At 58.3% G+C, this 18193-nt stretch overlaps 9 protein-coding genes across 9 annotated transcripts; 6 read left to right on the forward strand and 3 right to left on the reverse strand.

Moving 5' to 3' along the window:
• Positions 1–839: 839 nt before the first annotated feature.
• BKCO1_35000110 (rna-3-phosphate cyclase family protein) lies at positions 840–2054 on the forward strand (the record flags this gene model as incomplete). Its single annotated transcript, XM_020274736.1, has 1 exon — positions 840–2054. One exon carries the CDS (start codon positions 840–842, stop codon positions 2052–2054), a length of 1215 nt encoding a protein of 404 aa, XP_020129097.1.
• An 834-nt stretch (positions 2055–2888) lies between these two features.
• Positions 2889–4988, forward strand: BKCO1_35000111 (uncharacterized protein; the record flags this gene model as incomplete). Its single annotated transcript, XM_020274737.1, has 1 exon — positions 2889–4988. One exon carries the CDS (start codon positions 2889–2891, stop codon positions 4986–4988), a length of 2100 nt encoding a protein of 699 aa, XP_020129098.1.
• A 1008-nt stretch (positions 4989–5996) lies between these two features.
• BKCO1_35000112 (uncharacterized protein) lies at positions 5997–7400 on the reverse strand (the record flags this gene model as incomplete). Its single annotated transcript, XM_020274738.1, has 2 exons — positions 5997–7198; positions 7292–7400. The coding sequence occupies 2 exons, from the start codon at positions 7398–7400 to the stop codon at positions 5997–5999; spliced, it is 1311 nt and encodes a 436-aa protein (XP_020129095.1).
• A 362-nt stretch (positions 7401–7762) lies between these two features.
• On the forward strand, positions 7763–8347 carry BKCO1_35000113 (small nuclear ribonucleoprotein g; the record flags this gene model as incomplete). Its single annotated transcript, XM_020274739.1, has 5 exons — positions 7763–7792; positions 7870–7941; positions 8022–8096; positions 8159–8191; positions 8303–8347. 5 exons carry the CDS (start codon positions 7763–7765, stop codon positions 8345–8347), a joined length of 255 nt encoding a protein of 84 aa, XP_020129096.1.
• A 390-nt stretch (positions 8348–8737) lies between these two features.
• Positions 8738–9998, reverse strand: BKCO1_35000114 (aminoglycoside phosphotransferase; the record flags this gene model as incomplete). Its single annotated transcript, XM_020274740.1, has 2 exons — positions 8738–9757; positions 9900–9998. The coding sequence occupies 2 exons, from the start codon at positions 9996–9998 to the stop codon at positions 8738–8740; spliced, it is 1119 nt and encodes a 372-aa protein (XP_020129099.1).
• Positions 9999–11011: 1013 nt separating this feature from the next.
• On the reverse strand, positions 11012–12226 carry BKCO1_35000115 (proteophosphoglycan ppg4; the record flags this gene model as incomplete). Its single annotated transcript, XM_020274741.1, has 2 exons — positions 11012–12169; positions 12221–12226. 2 exons carry the CDS (start codon positions 12224–12226, stop codon positions 11012–11014), a joined length of 1164 nt encoding a protein of 387 aa, XP_020129100.1.
• Positions 12227–12820: 594 nt separating this feature from the next.
• On the forward strand, positions 12821–13217 carry BKCO1_35000116 (60s acidic ribosomal protein p2; the record flags this gene model as incomplete). Its single annotated transcript, XM_020274742.1, has 2 exons — positions 12821–12979; positions 13047–13217. 2 exons carry the CDS (start codon positions 12821–12823, stop codon positions 13215–13217), a joined length of 330 nt encoding a protein of 109 aa, XP_020129163.1.
• A 509-nt stretch (positions 13218–13726) lies between these two features.
• Positions 13727–14509, forward strand: BKCO1_35000117 (40s ribosomal protein s15; the record flags this gene model as incomplete). The annotated part of the gene is made up of 5 exons (XM_020274743.1): positions 13727–13744; positions 13803–13821; positions 13976–14033; positions 14092–14388; positions 14440–14509. 5 exons carry the CDS (start codon positions 13727–13729, stop codon positions 14507–14509), a joined length of 462 nt encoding a protein of 153 aa, XP_020129164.1.
• Positions 14510–16612: 2103 nt separating this feature from the next.
• On the forward strand, positions 16613–17992 carry BKCO1_35000118 (cystathionine gamma-lyase; the record flags this gene model as incomplete). The annotated part of the gene is made up of 3 exons (XM_020274744.1): positions 16613–16738; positions 16803–16888; positions 16948–17992. The coding sequence occupies 3 exons, from the start codon at positions 16613–16615 to the stop codon at positions 17990–17992; spliced, it is 1257 nt and encodes a 418-aa protein (XP_020129162.1).
• Positions 17993–18193: the final 201 nt, after the last annotated feature.

Raw genomic sequence — 18193 nt, forward strand, 5'->3', positions numbered from 1 at the left:
AATGCTTAGAAATGTCTATTTAATGTTTAGTATACATGCGATCCGCCTGCCCACGGACACCTCCCCCAAGGCTGTTGGTCCTGCCTCGCGAAGAGATGAGGCAGCAAAACTTCGCACAGGGGCGCGCTGGCTCTACTACTACTACTACTACTACTACTACACTTCGCTTGTGGCTAGCTTCCGTGAGGCGGACGGGCGATAGTGGTGCGTGGGAGCTGCGATAAGACGTTTACGTTTCGCCGTGCCTGAGCGCCGGTCCGGGGCGGGTGCACAGGTGGGACTGGAATCGCATGTGCCGCAAATGGCGCTTAGCTCTGGGGCTGATCGCTCTGCTCACCTGGACCGACCACCATTGCCGGTGAAGCTTAAACGCGGTCCCTGCACAGTACTGCTCGATGGCCGACACTCATTTGCCAAATGAAGGACCATCTCGCGAGCCGCGTGCCCGCAGTAAAAGGTCTGTTACAATATTGGTTTGGGCGTACTTCGTACAGCGCCTACTGAGGACGTAGTAGATGTTGTGTGTAGATCGCCTGTCTCGTTTCCCTCCGGGCAGGGAGCCATGTGCGCACCATCGCGCGGCGGCTGCCGTCTGGACATTGCTGGTTCCGAGGCTAAACCCAGTCAGTCAGCCCAAGTCTACCCTGACCCGCAGCCTACCCGGCGAAGAAGCAGGGCCTTGACCGCTTTCCCAACGCAGCAGGCGGTCGACCGTCCTCCGCCCGGCAAAAAAAAAAGTTAAGCTGCGTAAACTTTTTTGTCCGCGGCGATCAACTGCGCGCGCAAATAAACGACCCCGCGACAGCACACCCATCCCTCCCCACCCCCCGCATTGCGCCATGGCCGAAAGCTCGAACGCGCCGAGGCTCACCTTCACCGGCCACCGTCACCTCGTCCAGCGCCTCGTCCTCGCCACCCTCACCGGCCGCCCCGTCCGCATCTCGCAGATCCGCAGCAAGGACGTCAACCCCGGCCTCCGCCCGCACGAGGTCTCCTTCATCCGGCTGCTCGACGCCGTCACCAACGGCTCCACGATCGAGTTCTCGTACACGGGCACGACGCTGGTCTACCGGCCCGGCCTGATCGCCGGCAGCGCCGCCGGCTACGGCGCCAACATGCACGGCGTGCTCAAGCACGAGGTGCCGCGCGAGTGCGCCCGCGGCCTCAGCTACTTCCTGATCCCGCTGTGCCTGCTCGCGCCCTTCGCCAAGAACAAGCTCAACGTCACCTTCGCCGGGCCCGGCGTCATCACCGGCGCGACCCCCGCCACGGGCGACGTCTCGGTCGACACGGTGCGCACGGCCGTGCTGCCGCTGTACGCGCAGTTCGGCATCCAGGCCGACATCGAGCTGCGCGTGCTGCGCCGGTCGGGCGCGGGCCCGGGTGGCCGCGGCGGCGGCGGCGAGGTGCAGCTCGTCTTCGGCCACCAGGTGCGGCTGCCGCGGACGGTGCACCTGCTCAACCCCGGCCGCGTCAAGAAGATCCGCGGCGTGGCGTACACGACGGGCACGTCGGGCGCGAACAACGCGCGCATGATCGAGAAGGCGCGCGGCGTGCTGAATCCGTTCGTGGCGGACACGTACGTCTTTTCGGACGTGTCGAGCGCGCCGCTGGTGCCGTGGCCGACAAAGGAGAATCCGGACAACAAGCGGAAGATTGGCGTGGGGTTCGGCCTCAGTCTTGTGGCCGAGAGCTCGACGGGGATGCTGTACTCGGCGGACGTGGCGTCGCCGCCGCAGGGGGGCGTGCCCGCGGAGGATATCGGCTTGCAGTGCGCGTATCAGCTGCTTGAGAACATCGAGAAGGGCGGCTGTGCCTCTAGCGTCGGGGCGCCGACGATGCTGACGCTCATGGCTATGGGATCGGAGGATGTGGGAAGGCTGCAGCTGGGAAGGGATGTTGTGGGGACCGAGGATGTCATCCAGCTCAGCAGAGACCTGCGGGCGTTTGGTGCGAGCGGATGGGGATTGAGGGATGCAGGAAACGAGGAGGGAGATATTGTGGTCAGCATTGTGGGTAGAGGAGTGGGCAACGTTGGAAGGAAGATTGCTTAATTCTTTTTTTTTGTGCGCGCATTATCGCAGGTTGCATGGGAAAATGGCGTTTTGAGAGGGTTGGCAGGCATTCTGCTTGCAGGGAGTTTGAGGCCTGGAAAAAATTTCACGGGATGCCGAAGAATGGCAGGAAAGGGAAATGCATATACCCATGTTCTAGAAATGCATGTGTGTCGAGTCTGAAGAATCGTCTATGATGAGAAATAGCTGATGCACTATGTAAGTTTGACGCCAGGCATTTGTAGTTTGAGTAACGGATGAGCTTGAGAATGGTTGAGAATCTGTTTCATGGACGCAAGCCAATGGAGACAGAGCCTTCAGAAGAGAGCATGATGTGATATGCTGGAGAGTAGGTCACCAAGGTGTGCATGGCATCAGTTACACGGCCCGCTGCTACGGGACGCGCGCGTCGCGTCAAGCTCCGACTAGCGCGCCTGCCCTGGCGGGTACGTGCAGCTTACCCGAGACCTAGAACTCGAACACTCGAGCCTCGACAGCTGCATCTTCTACCCCGCCCGCCCACGTCGTCATCCCACCAGGCTGCCGCTGTGCATGCCAATTGACCTGGATCGCTGGATCGACGGCCGCCTCCGCTCGAGTCCATCTCTTCACGCGTCCCTCCCACGGCAATACCCGAGGACACCGCCTGAGGCATCGCGTCTCCAATTCGAGTTATTGATTCACTTTGGCGACTCCTCGTCCACGCTACCTTTTTTGGCCGACTTCAAATACATCTCGCTCTGTATACCTGCCTGAGCGTGAGCTCCCAATCTCTTGTCCACCCATCGGATCTGGCCTATTGCCCTCTCTTTTGCCCGGCGCATCCCGCCTACTATGCCTCCACTCAGCCGCCGCGCGAAGCCTCTACTGAGCACGGTAGGTGGGAAGCCTTCCTCAGCAGATCAGCCAGCTACCAAGTCATCGGCCGCAGCGATTACACCGCCGTCCTCGGCACCGAAGCCTGCTCCATTGCGAGAAGGAATGGGCCTCAGTGACGATCCGGAAAGCGGCAGTTCCAATGATGAAGGGTCCGACGATGACAAGGTTGATTTCGCCTCCTCCGCCCTCTCCTCGCCCGTGTCAAAGTCTCCGTACAAGCCGCCGAGAAGGGGAAAAGCCCTCAGAGCGCCTCGTTCCCTCGGCGGTGGAAGAGCGACAACGGTTGCGGCCAATAAAAAGAGAGCGCGTGGAAACGAAGACGCAGCGACCGGAACGCAAGATTCGGAAGTCGGCTCGGGCCATGACGACGACATGATGGATCCTCTCTTCGGCGACATGAGCACCTCCCGGCCCGCAAAGCATAGGCGGACTACGTATGGAACCGCGGGGAGGAGCTTCGAGGCTCCTGCGGCGAGCGGCAAGGCAAAGAAGGCGGCAGCTGGATACGGAGGCAGGTCTGGGGCGAAGAGTGCGCAATCAACACCCGCAAAGAATATTCATACGCTCGCAAAGACTTCGGCGGCGAGTACGGGACGAGCGGCTGCGAAAACGAATAAAAAAGGTACGCCATTTTCTGATATTTCAGCCAACACTGTGACCCTGTCGTCTTCCCAGAGGATTCATGGAGAGTGTGCTGGTGGTGAGAATGAGGGGCGAAGGCCAGGAAAAATGTTGAAGCTGCTTGATCCAATGGCATCACCTCCCAGTCCGGAACGGGCGATTCTCAAAACACTACCACCAGTCAACTTTCCTATACAGACTAGGAGCTCACCGAAGCTCCTAAAGCTGGCTCCATCACAACCTCAGCCTTCACCGGCAGAATGCACACAAGGGAGCACCTCACTATCAAAATCCCAAGACTACGAAGTAATTGATCTGACAAAGCGCTCCAAAGATATCAAATTGGGTAAATCAGATGCGTCCAACAAAGGAAATCAAGATACACCTACCAACAGGAAAACTCTCAAGCTACTTCCTTCCATCGACGGCGGCACCCCATCGACTCCGTACTCTAAGAAAACGGCGACACGAAGATCATCGAGGCGCAACAAAGGCCAAGCCGCCGATCACGACGACGACGACAAAGATATCAAGGTCAGCAGCCCGATCGGTCTTGATGCCCTCGAAGATGACGACGACGACGGACCCAACCCGAACGGTAACTACGAGACGCCGGCCAAGTGTCCCATCTGCCAAGCACCGGTAGATCGCTTTCTACTCGAGGAATGGCAAGGGAGCCGTGCATATATGCGCATCCGGCGCCAGATGGCGTTTTGCCAGGCGCATCGGCGCGCCACGGCCCGTGAGGAGTACGCCGCGCGCGAGTACCCGGAGATCGACTTCGATGCGCTGCTGGGGACCACATCCGCACCGCGCGACGAAAACGGCGAGGACGATGACGACGACGAAGGCGGTGACGACAACAAAAACAACAACAACAAAAACAACAGCAGCGGCAGCGGACGCATCCAACGCTTCCGCGACGACCTGATCGGCATCGTGCGCCGCGAGCGCGCCTCGGCCTTCCGCGACGCGGCGGACGCGGCGGCGTCGAGGGGCGAGGGCCGCAGCCTCCGGAAGACGGTACTGGCCACCACCACGGACACGGACGCCGCGTGCCTGGCGGGGGGCATGAGCGTGGGCTACTACGGCCCGCGCGGGCGCCGCGTCATGGAGGGGTGGGTCACGCGCGAGCTCGCCGACGCGATCCGGCAGCAGGCGGGGCGCGACCGCCTCATCGGCTTCAAGACGGTGAGCGGCTTCATCCAGGAGGTGCTCGTGCCGGAGCTGGCGACGCGGCTGGTGGCCGAGGACCTGGACGTCGGCGAGGAGCGGGCGAGGGAGGTGTTGAGGGAGAGCGGGGAGATTGGGGAGCTGGTCAACGGGGTGGATGATGAGGATGGGGAGGAGGAAGGGGGGGGAGGGGGAGGGGAGAGGACGGGGGCTGGGAAGCTTGGCGGCGGTGAGGATGAGGATGGTGAAGGAGATTATTGATCGGGGGACGGGACGGGGCGGGGCGGGGCGGGATGCTTATTCTTTGTTGCGGCTTTTGGCTACCTACCTGGTTGCGAGGGTCTTTGGTGAGATGACGATCCGGCCGGGCTCTTCTTCCTAGCGTTTGTCGCCTTTGCTCTAGAGCTAGTCTTTGTCTTCCCTTGGCGTATTGGGGTCGATGGGGGAAGGTGAGGGGGGCAAGGTTGGGCATCTAGCCGGCGTTGTTCGAGAATGCATCAAGGAGGGACTTTCCATAGTGCATCAGTTGCTGAAGAGATTGCGTATAGCTGTTAAGACAATGGAGAAGCAGTATTGTGACAGACATGATTGGATAATGAGAACAATTGCTAGGTCTATTCATATACGGCACCACAAGAGATTCCCATGCTACCCGTGTTGAACGAGACGAATGACATATTTTGAATGACTGAGTACATCTAGGCCTTACAAATATGGCCAGCAGCTTCTGCTGGTTCTCTGTACATATGGAGCACCGGCATCTTATCAATAAGCCACTTACGTTCGCGCATGTGCCAAAGCCCAAACGTCTCTTGACGTGTGATCAGTTATCCAGCTGAATGAATCACTGGGGAATTGTCTGCCGCTCGCGGTACGCCCGTAATTTTTGGCTTGGTTATGCTTCACAAAGCCCTTGGAACTCTTCGACCGTGCCCGTGTCGCGCTCCCCATTCTAGTGATTTGTGAGAGCAACATGTCGAGATGCTGCTTCTCAGTATATATACGATTAACGGGAGTCTAGACTTACGCAATGGGAACCAAGGAACTCCAATGAATTCCTTTATATTTCCCTCCTAAGAAAGCTCAAGATGCGACAGCCTTACCCAAAAAAGGTCAAGGTGTGTGAGGCTACGATGGCCTCGATAAGAACGCCAGAGCGCACGTGGCAAGGACTGAAGCGGCTTGACTTACTTAATGCCTAACTTTTGAAGCCTGAGCTCGAAACAGGGTTTAGTTGTTGCTTCTACTGAGCGTGCATATTCAATTGTTTCACGCGACATCCTCGTCACTCCCGACAGGTGCCGGTGTACCTCCAAGACTATCCAATCCCCTTTCACTTGCCGCCCCACTATCAGCTCCGTTTACTGGCGTTGCTGCACCACCAGCCCCGCCAGCGTCAAGCCTCAGCTTCTCATATTTCTCTCCCGCAATTTTTAGCTGACTCTGTATCCAGGATTCCTGAGAGGCAATGTCCGCCTTTTCTCTTGCCAGTTCCTCCATCCTCCTTACTCTTGCCGCTTTGACCTCTTCCTGCTCCTTCAACGAGGCTCGTAGTCGCGCCAGCACCCCTCCTAGCTCCGGTAATGATGAGATTTTCGGCGGTGTCCGTGGGCGCTGCGGGTCGTCTGCATTCTTGTCTCGTGATCCGTACGTTCCGGCTTTAGTTTGCGCAGCCACGTAGGCAGCATTGCGCTCATCTTCCGAATCGTCGGACTCATCGTCTCCGGAGCCGCCACCCTCAGCATCTGCAATCATGCTAGCCATCTCTTCACGACGCTTGCGCGCAGCCTCGCGCTCTGCCTTACGGCCAAGCGAGATGCGGCCGTCTTCCACAAAGTCCTCGAAGCCTTCTGCCACATCCTCATCTTCGCGCACTAACCGGCCTTCGGGGTATTTCTCCTTGATGGTGGTTCGGATCGTAACGTCACGCGGCCGGTCAAGGTCGTCGCTATCGTATGCATTGTCATCATCGTACACGGTCCTATCCCTGTCCTCGTCGCCATCCAGAGACATAAATCCCGGCTCTTGAGCTAGCCGTCGTCTGCGTTCTTTCTTCTCTCTGATTTCCGCATCAGTGGGGATGGCGGATGACGACTTTAAGCTCGCCAGCGGCCCGAATTTGGCCGCAATGTCGACCTCCTTCCCCTCCGGTTCGTCGCCGTCGTCGCCTGGGCCGGGCTTCGGGGTGGACGGCTGCGAGTCGCGCAGTTCCGCCAGCGCTTCCTTGCTGTAGCTGGGTCGTTCATCTGCGACCTCTCTCTGCGCAGGCAGTTGGTCCGAGGTCAATGAGACGCGGAAACCTTTGCGCTCGGCGTTCTTCTCCGCTGCTATTCTGCTGAGGTTCGACTTCTTGGGCGTGAAGACTGCGCCGCTGTCATCATCACCCTCCGTGGCACTTTCACCAGGGCCAAACGAGAGACGGAGAGAAGATCGTTTCTTAGCCTTCGAGGGCGCTCGTTTTACTACGGGTTCTGCCAGGTTTTGATCAGCTATCTGTCCAGAGCACGCGCGTCAGAATAGGAGGTTTATGATGTGGCAGGAAGCAAGGAGGTGGATATACTGACCTGGTGTTTGGGGGCCCGCATCGGTGCCGGAGCTGGTGGCGCCAGCATCCTCGTCCTCGTCCTGGCCGACCTTGCGCGGGACGCGCCGCGCGCCGAACGATTTCCTCATAGTGTTTCCTTCTTTTTGTCTTTCTCCGTTTTACGTCCGTGGTCGCCGATCCGGGTTGGATTCGTCTCGAGAGCCCACTTGAGCGCGGGGTTCGGTGCAGCGGGCAAATGCTGTAGTGGTGGTGGAAAAGCGGCGGCCTGCAGCTCTGGAAAGGCAGCGTCGCGGCGGCGGGCGGTGAGCGAGCGGACTCAGGGCCGGCAGAATTGCTTCTTGGCGCGCGTCGGCGCGAACTTGAGCTCAACGCTGGCGCATTTCCAACACCACCTGCCCTTCGACAACAGCGCGCCTACCATCCTTGCAAACAGCTCCCGAAACCACACGCACCGCACGCTCTACTCGTCCTCCAAGCGGAACCAATCACAATGCCTCAGGCTCAGCCGGAACTCAAGAAGGTACCGTTTCTGCCGTCGTTACGATAGCTCTGTCCTGGGAGAAGATTGGTTACATCCACTGACAAGACTACGAGCAGTACCTTGACAAGCGCCTGTTCGTGCAGCTCAACGGCTCTCGCAAGGTTATCGGTGTCCTTCGCGGCTACGATGTATGTCGCCCTATCCGACCAAGCTTTTGACGCTCATAGCCCCGCCTCGCGCCCGACTCCAGGCTGACGCCCATACCTAGGTGTTCCTGAACATTGTCCTTGACGAGGCCATCGAGGAGAAGGCTGGTGGCGAGAAGGTCCGCATTGGCATGTGTGTACGTGGTCCAACTACATTCAGGCCTATTTGCAGTGCAGAATGCTGATCAAGATCTTGCAGGTCATCCGCGGCAACTCCGTCGTCATGCTCGAGGTACGACTTTCTTGCCCCACTCGAGATCTTGTCTGCGTTGCGTTCCGACCCTGCGAAGTCGCGAACCTGCAGAATATCTGGCGAAACAAATACTGACTGACTGGCTTGTAGGCCCTTGAGCGCATTGGCGGCGATGATCGTCAGCACCACAGGTAGAATGGTGCAGACACGAGGCATGGTCAACAGCACATCCTTTCTCTTTTCTCGGATACCACTTGGTCAAACAAGGATGCACGGAGCTATTGGAGTCGGGGACGGCCTTAGCTAGTGTACAAAATCGGCAGGAGGGCGGCATCCACGGTATGCTCCATCCAGAAAGCTTTCTTAACGAGGAAACAAATCCGTTGACAAGTCCATCAAGTGGTTCTCTTCTTTTCTTCGGAGGCGTTCATCGGATAACACGAGGCAAATGGATAGCGAATGCTGCTCAGAATTTAGCAGCTGGCCACCAAAAAAAGCAAGCGAGATCTTGGATACGATCGAGTATTCTATTCCGTCGTGCATTGAATTTGCAGTTTTTCACGCTCTATGAACAACGAAAGTCTCCTATAACTTCGATTTCGCCTTCCCTTGCTTGATCTCCTGCACCAACTTCCAAGCCAGCTCGCCCATCGGCTTCATGCCCGCGCCGTAATCCTTCGCCTTCAGCGAACTCGCCTGGCGCTTCGCATACCTCGCCGCGATGCCCTGCAAAATCACCGCACCGCGATACAGATTGAACGCTTCCCCCCACACAATTTCCGGCGCCGGATCCCAGCCTGCCGTCTCGGCGTACAGACGCACGAGCTCATCGTGCGTAGGGAGGCCGGGCGTCGCTCCCGGCTGGAACGACTGCGTGCCCTTGCCGCCGGCGCCGATGCTGACGCCGCTGGCGGCGGTGACGAAGGGGTTGAGCAGGTTGGAGAGGTCGGACAGCGGGTGCCCGATGGTGGACATTTCCCAGTCGAGGATGCCGACGACGCGCGGCTCCGTCTTGTGGAAGACGACGTTGTCGATCTTGTAGTCGCCGTGCACGAAGCCGCTGCGGTCGCGCGGCTGCGTGGCCCCGTCGCGGAAGAAGGCGACCATGGCGTCGTAGTGCGGGATCTGGCCGACGGGCGCGCCCGTGTCGACGTCGGCCGCCTGCGCCTGCGCCTGCGAGATGGTGGCGAAGGTGGCGAGCTGCCGGTCGAAGAAGCCCGCGGGCTTGCCGTAGCCCGCCAGCGCGACGGCCGCGGGCTCGACGCGGTGGAACTTGGCGAGCGTGCGCACCGCGTCGTGCCACATGGCGGTCCGCTCCGCGACGCTCACGCCGGGGATGCTGGGGTCCTCGAAGATGCGGCCGTCGAGGAACTCCATGATGTAGAAGGCCGTCCCGATGACGGCGTCGTCCTCGCACAGGCAGTACGCCCGCGGCACCGGCACGTCCGTGTGCCGCGACAGCGCCGCGATGATGCGGTACTCGCGGTCGACCTTGTGCGCCGTCTTGGACAGCAGCTGCCCCGGCGGCTTCTTGCGCAGCACGAAGCGCCCGCCCGTCGGCTGCGACGTGAGCAGGTAGGTCGGGTTCGACTGGCCGTATCCGAACTGTGTTTTGTGTGCGCGCGCGCGGCCGGACGGTCAGCTAGCTCTGGGGTTGCGGTGTGCGTTTCTCCGTGTTTTTTTTTTCTGTCGTTTCCCTTTGGTTTATACGACGGGGGCTCGGATGGAGAGGGCATGGGATGGGTACCTGTTTGACGTCAATCGGCGTCTTGATCTCCGGCACGTTCGCGTCGATGTAGCTCGACAGCGAGCCGACGTCGATGGGTTGGCGAACCTCGCCCGCCATTATTTCTCGCGGGGCAGGTTTGTCCCAATGAGAGAAGCACTGTGTAGATATTTGTTCGGTGTTCAGCCCCCAGAAGTGCGCTCCTGCTTCATGTTTGGGGTGAGAGGTAATAGCCGCGGATGCTCGAGTAAGTAGTGAGGACGGAGCGGAGTTGGCGGGAGCTTGGATCGTCCCCATCTTGCCGAGGCATGCATGTTGCGGGGGCTTCCTCGGGAGCATTGCCCTGACACCTCCACCCCTTCAGCCCTATCGAGCAAGGGGGGGAGACGACGTCAAGCGAGGTTAGTTGCTGGCGTCCTGCATATCGCGTCAACCCACAGCAGGTCGCACGCATCTCTGACTTCATGTGATGGTGCGGAATCCAACAATGAGTTGCTTGGGGACTGCGATCCAACACCTCACTCATTTCCAGACGTTGCATGGAGCACCCTGATCCCATGCATCTGGGTGCAGTACGCACATGCTGAAGTTGGATGCAGATGACTAGGGCGGTCACCCGATGAATTGAGCAGAGCCTCCGGCTGTGGTCTCGCCTTTGGAAGAGGCTCGTGCATGCAGCTCAGCCACAGGTCTTGATCAGTCCTGGAGCAGGAGATTAGAAACATGCTAATTGGCTGAATGGTAAGAGGACATTACCAAAAAGAGAAGAAAACACCCAAAGAAATGTGGAGCACATCAAACGCTCACGGATGAAGGAGTATTTCAAAGAAGTGTAGTAGCAGAGGCGCATGACGCGCAATTAGTCTTGTATCAATTACCGCAAGACAGTGACTGAAGCTATCTTCTACAACTATCAATAATGACGGGGAGCGTAAGAGGCCCCCCTTAAGCCCGAAAGCCTTTCATGAATCGTGTCGCGACAAGTGATGACGAACGCCACGCTATAACCAGCAATAGTCTACCCAATGCCCCATGCAATGCTCAAAACCCGAAGAAAACGCCGAGGTGGATCCAATGCTCACCTGCCGGCTAGTGTCGAAGTAGAAATCTTGAGAAGAGGCTGTCATGACAGCCTAGTAAGCCCTTTTCTTCTTGGCCTGAGAGTTCATCCTCTCCAGCATCTGCTTGCGCTCGAGCTTCTTGCGCTTGAGCGCTTCTTCCTCACGCAGTGCTTCCTCGTCTTCCTTCCTGGCCACACGTAAACTCATCTGCTCTTCCTGATCCACGTCGAATATGCCCGCCTCCATATCTGAAGACCCCTCTGAATCGTAGTTCTCTTCCTCCTCTTCATCGTCGTCCTCGTAGTATCGGTAGCGTTTCTCCATGGGTCGTGGACCAAGTGAGCCACTTCTGCTCCTGTCGCCTCTGTCTAGTCCGGGTCTGCGTGCTGCTGCTGCACCCTTGTGCATGGTTCCCTGATAAGCGGGTTCCTTTGCGGCTGGACGCATGGTGCCGCGCATGGTGCCCTGGTAGCCTAGGTCCGGCGCCTTCTTCTTCTCCTTCACAGCCTCGCCAGCCTTTGCATCAACGCCCTTGGCAGGTCCCTTCAGTCCCGGCTTCAATCCCTGCTTCAGTGCAAGCTTCGGGTCCTTTGCAGCAGCGGCTGCCTGCTTGTTCTTCTCTTGAAGAGCAAGTTTCTCCTTCTTGGTCAGCTTCTCAAGCGGTTTGTGCTTGATAGCACCAACCGGCGGCTTTTCCTGCTGTGCCGCCTTTGCTCTGGCCAAAATCTCTTGGTATGATCCCTTCTTCGGTGCCGGTCCGGATGCAGCTGGTGCTGCTGAGACTGCGGGCGCGGGCTTCGTGACGGGCTTCGGCACGGGCTTCGCGGCGGCGGCATTAGTGGAGGGGCCCGACTTGGCGACCGACGCATACGTGGTGGGTTTGCGAGCGACGGCGGAGCCGGATGGTTGAGCGGTGCCGCGATAGGGCATCGAGCTTGACGATGCGGGAGTGGCGGGTTTCACCACCGGAGAAGCGGTGCTGGTACGGGATACAGGATTTGAACGGGACGGATCCAGGTCCCTACGGACAGCCTTCGCAGGTACGGACGCTGGCTCGCCTTCGGCCTTGCGCTTGGGTGCCGTTGTTGATGACACGCCGTTGCTTGGGCCACCGACACGTGGTGTTTGCGTCGGTTTTGTGACGGGGGCTTGCGAGGGGGCGGCTCGTCCAGACTGCGACTGGGACTGGCCTGCGCCGCCGCCGATGGAAGAAAGGACACTGTTGAGGAACTACGGACCAGGTAAGCAGCGGTGGCGACACGCGGCAGGGGACAGGCTTACGCTCATTGTGGAAAAGGCCCAGCCGTTTGTTCAGAAGATCACCGACAGTCGCTGGTATGGCTGGCGCTCATGCTGCGGGCATGAAAAGGTTGGGGAGCAAGGGAGCGCGCGGGAGACGGATGGCGGCGAGAGCGGGGACGGCCGGCGGGTGGAAATGAAAGGAGGGAGGAGGAAGACGAGGAGAAGAGTGCAGACGGCAAAGAGCAGGACATGACGCTCTTTAAAGCGCGGGCATCGGCGCCGGAATATCCAAGCGCACCCGCCTGAGCCCCGGCGCACGCAGCCACTACCCGGAGGCGGCGCGTTTGCCTGGGACCACGGCTGCGCTAGCGATTGCTTTTGGACTAGCGCCTCGCACACCGGGCATCGCTATTCTGAACACTCAACGCCGCCCTCTGCTTCTTCTTCTACACCCAACGACAATCTCCAGGACTCGACGTTTCAGTCTCCGCCAACGCGGCTAAACCGATTGATTCGCTTGTTCCCCCCCAAACTCCTCCACAAGTGCGCCTCCCTTTGCGCTGCGGCTCCATCGCCCGCGCGTTGCAGTTTTCGCTCGTTCGTTTCGGAGATCACTAACATTTTGCAGCAACCACAAAAATGAAGCACCTCGCGGCCTACCTCCTCCTCGGTCTCGGTGGCAACGCCACCCCCTCCGCTGCCGACATCAAGGCTGTCCTTGAGTCCGTCGGTGTCGAGGCTGACTCCGAGCGCCTCGACAAGCTCATCTCTGAGCTTGAGGGCAAGGACGTCCAGGAGGTACGATTGCTCACCTAATACCGAGAGCTTTTTTTCTCCGAAAGAATAATTGCTAACCCTCTCTCAGCTGATCGCCTCTGGTTCCGAGAAGCTCGCCTCCGTCCCCTCTGCCGGTGCTGCTGCCCCCGCTGGTGGTGCCGCCGCTGGTGGTGCCGCCGCCGCCGAGGAGAAGGCTGAGGAGAAGGAGGAGGAGAAGGAGGAGTCTGACGAGGACATGGGCTTCGGTCTCTTCGACTAAGCGTATCACGGTCAAGATTTGGTCATTTTTGCTCGGAATGGGGTTTAACGGCTCGGGATCCGGCAAGAACAGGCTCACGTGTATGGCTTGCAAATTTGGAGGAATCTGCGCAGGCTAAAAAAAGGGCGTCTTTCGGACGAGGAGCATGTTCAGCAGAAATGCTGTGTGATATCCCAAAAATATGAGAAGGCCGTGCACCTCCAATTGCTCTTCAAAATTTACATGTGATTCGAACTGCAGCATCTCCAGACTGCTAAATTGAGAGTCCGTCCTCAGGGCGCATGACGCTAGAATTCATGTGCTTCTGCGTGAGCCATGTGAGCGCGTATCCTTCGGTATCGATAGCAGCATGACAGGCTCGGGGAGCTGTTCGGGACGAGTCTTGGCGCTCGCTTAGGCGCTCCCACCACAATTTGGGCGAACTTGTCCGCCGTCAACTCGACTTCAACTGCGACAACACCTTTTGCGCCCCTTCGAAGTCCTCAACCCGCACTTCGACAACCGCAAAAATGGCTGACCAGGAATACGTGAGTACACTCTCTTGTCTCTGATGCGCTGCTGAGCGCCCTGCTGACCCTTGGATAGAACGCCGAGGAGGCTGCCGGTACGACCTGAAAACCCTTCGCACACTCGCCCAACCGCCCGCAACCCATCGCGATCGCTGCACTGGCACATGCACCTGCTCAGTCCATCGAAACCCGATTGGGTCTTACCCACGCTGGAACGGGGACTTTGGCTGACAAGACGGTGATGTGCAGAGCTTAAGAGAAAGAGAGCGTTCCGCAAGTTTTCGTACCGCGGTATCGACCTTGACCAGTACGTGCGATCTGATAGCGGGGGAGGTTGGACTTTGTCATGCTTACACCGAACCCAGGCTCCTGGACCTCTCCTCCGAGCAGCTCCGCGATGTTGTCCACGCCCGTGCCCGTCGCAGGTTCAACCGTGGTCTCAAGCGCAAGCCCATGGGTCTGATCAAGAAGCTCCGCAAGGCCAAGCAGGAGGCTCGCCCCAACGAGAAGCCCGACCTTGTCAAGACTCACCTCCGTGACATGATTGTCGTCCCCGAGATGATCGGCAGCGTCATCGGCATCTACTCCGGCAAGGAGTTCAACCAGGTCGAGATCAAGCCTGAGATGGTTGGCCACTACCTGGCTGAGTTCTCTATCTCCTAGTACGTTGTACGGAATCCATCTGTTGCGAACCGTTCTAACATCTGCCACAGCAAGCCCGTCAAGCACGGTAGGCCCGGTATTGGTGCCACCCACTCCTCGCGTTTCATTCCCCTCAAGTAAATGCTTGTTTGGGTTTCGGGTTGCATGGTTCGGGGCATATGGAGACTACGGAAATCATGAAGGATACATGAGCCAATAAAAAGTCCCCTCGATCGGATCTGGCTATGATGTGATAACCTGGTGCTGCCAGCCACCACCAAAAAAGAGTTCTTCAAAATAACTTCATGTGCCTCGGAATCGTCTCATTGCATACATTGTTGTTTTGACTGTCGTATGACGCTACCAATGGCCTGGCCCTATATGTGAACCTCCCCGTTCCGAATACACCTGGCTCTCCATTCTCAGCGCAACCAACCAAGTTTCTGGGCCCAGCTGTAGGACGCAAACGAACCGACTCCTATATGTACGAGTATGCAAGCAAACTCGGTCACAGGATAGATCTTAACACAAACGATACCGAGTACGAGCCATACTTTAGACGGACCTATGCATTGCAGCCACGGCCTGCTCTTCATTGATACTGCCAAGGTCCCAAATATAGGCATTTCCGCCCTTGTCATCTACCCCACTCATTGGAGTATTTGTGCTAGTACAATCTGGTTGGAGTGTTAGGAAAACGTTTTGTGAGGCTGGCCGTTGGTAAGACGTCGTGGTGACAAGGGTATGAGAGCACAAGACGGAAACGGACCCACAATGTCGTGTCTCTTCGTTACCTGACTACACCGACTGTCGTCGCCAGACTTGATATCACAAGCTCCTTGTTTGGTTTCTCCAAATGGCGTGGGCTTACCATACGTCGTGGTCAGTCCGGCTGAGGACGGGCATCTCTCACCGAAACCTCTGATCAAGCGCCGCCGGCATTGATGCATATCATTCTCGAAGCACGTTTTTGTCCCCGCTAGGACATTGTTCGCGTGCCTTGCGCCTACGGTCGACTTCCCGGTGGCTCTGAAGCATTTGAGCAACCGTGTTGACCTTGAGAATGAAATAGATCGTAAGTGCACAAAAGCATTGCTCAAAGCGCAGATACTGATATTACTCCAGCCAACAAGCCATCTGTCGCCCTGCGAGAGATGTACCAGCGGACATTAACAAGTTCACCCCCGTCACATTCTCCACTGGCACACTTAGCTGGGTAGAAGCGAAGGCGGCGGTCGAGGTGCTTTGGAACTTTATCATCCGCGGTGCTCGACCTGTCTGAGGCGATCCGCGAGGACTTGGGCCCCGAGCTCACGGGCTATTCGAACGAAGAGCTGGACAAAGCCATCGAAGAGAAGGTGTCCAGTTGGATGTACTACGCGGCGGGGCCGGCGACTGGTCGACCCGTCAGCCACATCGGGCTGACGTCCAGAGCTGGGGGGAAGCTGGCAATGAGCGACGACACTGGGCAGCTGTACGGGTGAAGGACACGTATTTCTTTTTTTTTTCTTCCTGGTGGTACCGGCAGCCGCCGTTTGGGGTGGTCGGGAGCCTTGTGGCTAATAGGAAGGTGTTGGCTCCGGCGTGCAGATAGCGAGTAGTACGAGGACAGTCGGCACGGGAGGACAAGCGGTTACCTAATTTGCGGAAAGGTCGGCGACAAAGTTTTCTCGCGCGTCTCATGAGAGGCGGGGCGGCTGAGAAATCCGGTGTGAGGAGAAGGTGCGGTGACTCGTCGCGGCGCTTATTGACGGCTGAGGGGCGTTCAGGAGGGCTTGCGCAGGAACGCGTGCATGGGCGATGATGCAATGCAGAGATGTGCAGCCGCCGCGTCCAACAGTACCTAGTAATCTGGGGAAGCGCGCCGCACCTTCCCGAGGCGATGCCAGAGCTAAGCTCGCCGCTGCTGACAGATTCGGCGCCCGCGCCCTTCGACGCGCTTCCCGTGAATTATTAACAAGCTGCGGCCTAAGGCTTAAAAAGCAGAGGCCCGGCGAGCCGCTCTTACCCTGAGTGCTTCTTTTAGGGCGATTGCGCCATCTCCACCACGCAGCCGTGCGCCATCTCAGTCCATTCCATTGTCTGACTCTTGACATAACTAATCTGCTCGACCGCCCTCGCCCTTAAAAGAGCGCAGCTGCTCCTGTCTCGACCGTCCCTGTGCAGCCCTCGTTCTCGCGTCCCGTTAACAGCTGCTCGCACTTCCTACCCTCCGCACCCGAAACCTTAGACCAAACCACCATCATGACGCACACCGAACACCCTATCGATACGCCGCCCCGTGCGCCCTCTCCCGTGCACCAGTTCGGCACCTTGGCCGTCCACGCAGGCTCTCCTCACGACCCCGTCACCGGCGCTGTCATTGCTCCTGTAAGCTGTTCTGATTCCGAGCCCCGCGCGGTTGTGTAGCGCCCCGCTCACGACTCTGATCTAGATTTCCCTCTCCACCACCTTCGCCCAGACGTCGGTTGGCAAGCCCGTTGGCGAGTATGAATACACCAGGAGCTCGAACCCGAACAGGTATGCTTTTCGCCTGCTCGCATCTCTCGCCCAGCTCGCGCTGACTGCGACCGCTACAGGGATAACTTCGAGAAAGCTATCGCCGCCCTTGAGCACGCCCGCTACGCCCTTGCCTTCTCCTCGGGCTCAACCACCACCGCCATCATTCTGCAATCTCTCGCCGCAGGCTCGCACGTCGTCTCTGTTTCTGACGTCTATGGCGGAACTCACCGCTACTTCACCAAGGTCGCCGCCGCACATGGCGTTCACGTCACATTCTCTCCGTCGATTGAGCTGGACATCGAGGACCTGATCCGTCCCAACGAGACAAAGCTGATCTGGATCGAGTCGCCCAGCAATCCTACGCTGAGCCTGGTGGATATCCGCGCTGTTGCTACCGTTGCACACAAGCATGGCATCCTGGTCGTTGTGGACAACACCTTCCTCTCTCCCTACGTCCAGAACCCTCTGGACCACGGTGCCGACATTGTTGTGCACAGCGTGACAAAGTACATCAACGGCCACTCGGACGTGCTGATGGGCGCCTGCGCTTTCAACTCGGACGCGCTGTTCGAGCGGCTGTCCTTCCTGCAGAACGCCATCGGCGGCGTCCCCAGCCCCTTCGACTGCTGGCTCGCCCACCGTGGTCTCAAGACGCTGCACTTGCGCGCCAGGGAGGCCACAACTAACGCAACCCAGATCGCCCACGCTCTTGAAGCCTCGCCACATGTCATCGCTGTCAACTACCCCGGCCTCGCTTCGCATCCTCAGCACCACATCACGGCTAAGCAGCACCGCAACGGCATGGGCGGCGGCATGCTTTCTTTCCGCATCAAGGGCGGCAAGGATGCCGCTGAGCGCTTCTGCCAGGCCACCAAGATCTTCACCCTCGCCGAGTCTCTGGGAGGCGTCGAGTCGTTGGTTGAGGTGCCCGGCAGCATGACGCACGCAGGCATCCCCAAGGAGCAGCGTGAGGCTGCTGGCGTCTTTGACGACCTCGTCAGGGTCAGCTGTGGTATTGAGGATGGAGAGGACTTGAAGAGGGATGTTTTGCAGGCGGTGGAGAAAGCCGCGGTTGGCGGCAAGCTCAACAACGGCACGGGTGTCTCCAATGGTTCTGCTTAAAGAGTTGTCCGAGTTAACGACCTGCATGATACCGGAACCCCTTCATTGATGGATAGACTTCACTACGGATAATTTCTTTCGGAGTTATTAGGAGTTTGAGGCATACTTGCATTAGCCATCTGGGCTTTGATAGAGCGTATGGTATTGGATAGATGCAACGATCTCTATTCCCATTTTCTGAAACACTTTTATTCAGTGGCT

Source organism: Diplodia corticola (assembly GCF_001883845.1).
Source record: "Diplodia corticola strain CBS 112549 chromosome Unknown scaffold35, whole genome shotgun sequence".
NCBI classification, from domain to species: domain Eukaryota; kingdom Fungi; phylum Ascomycota; class Dothideomycetes; order Botryosphaeriales; family Botryosphaeriaceae; genus Diplodia; species Diplodia corticola.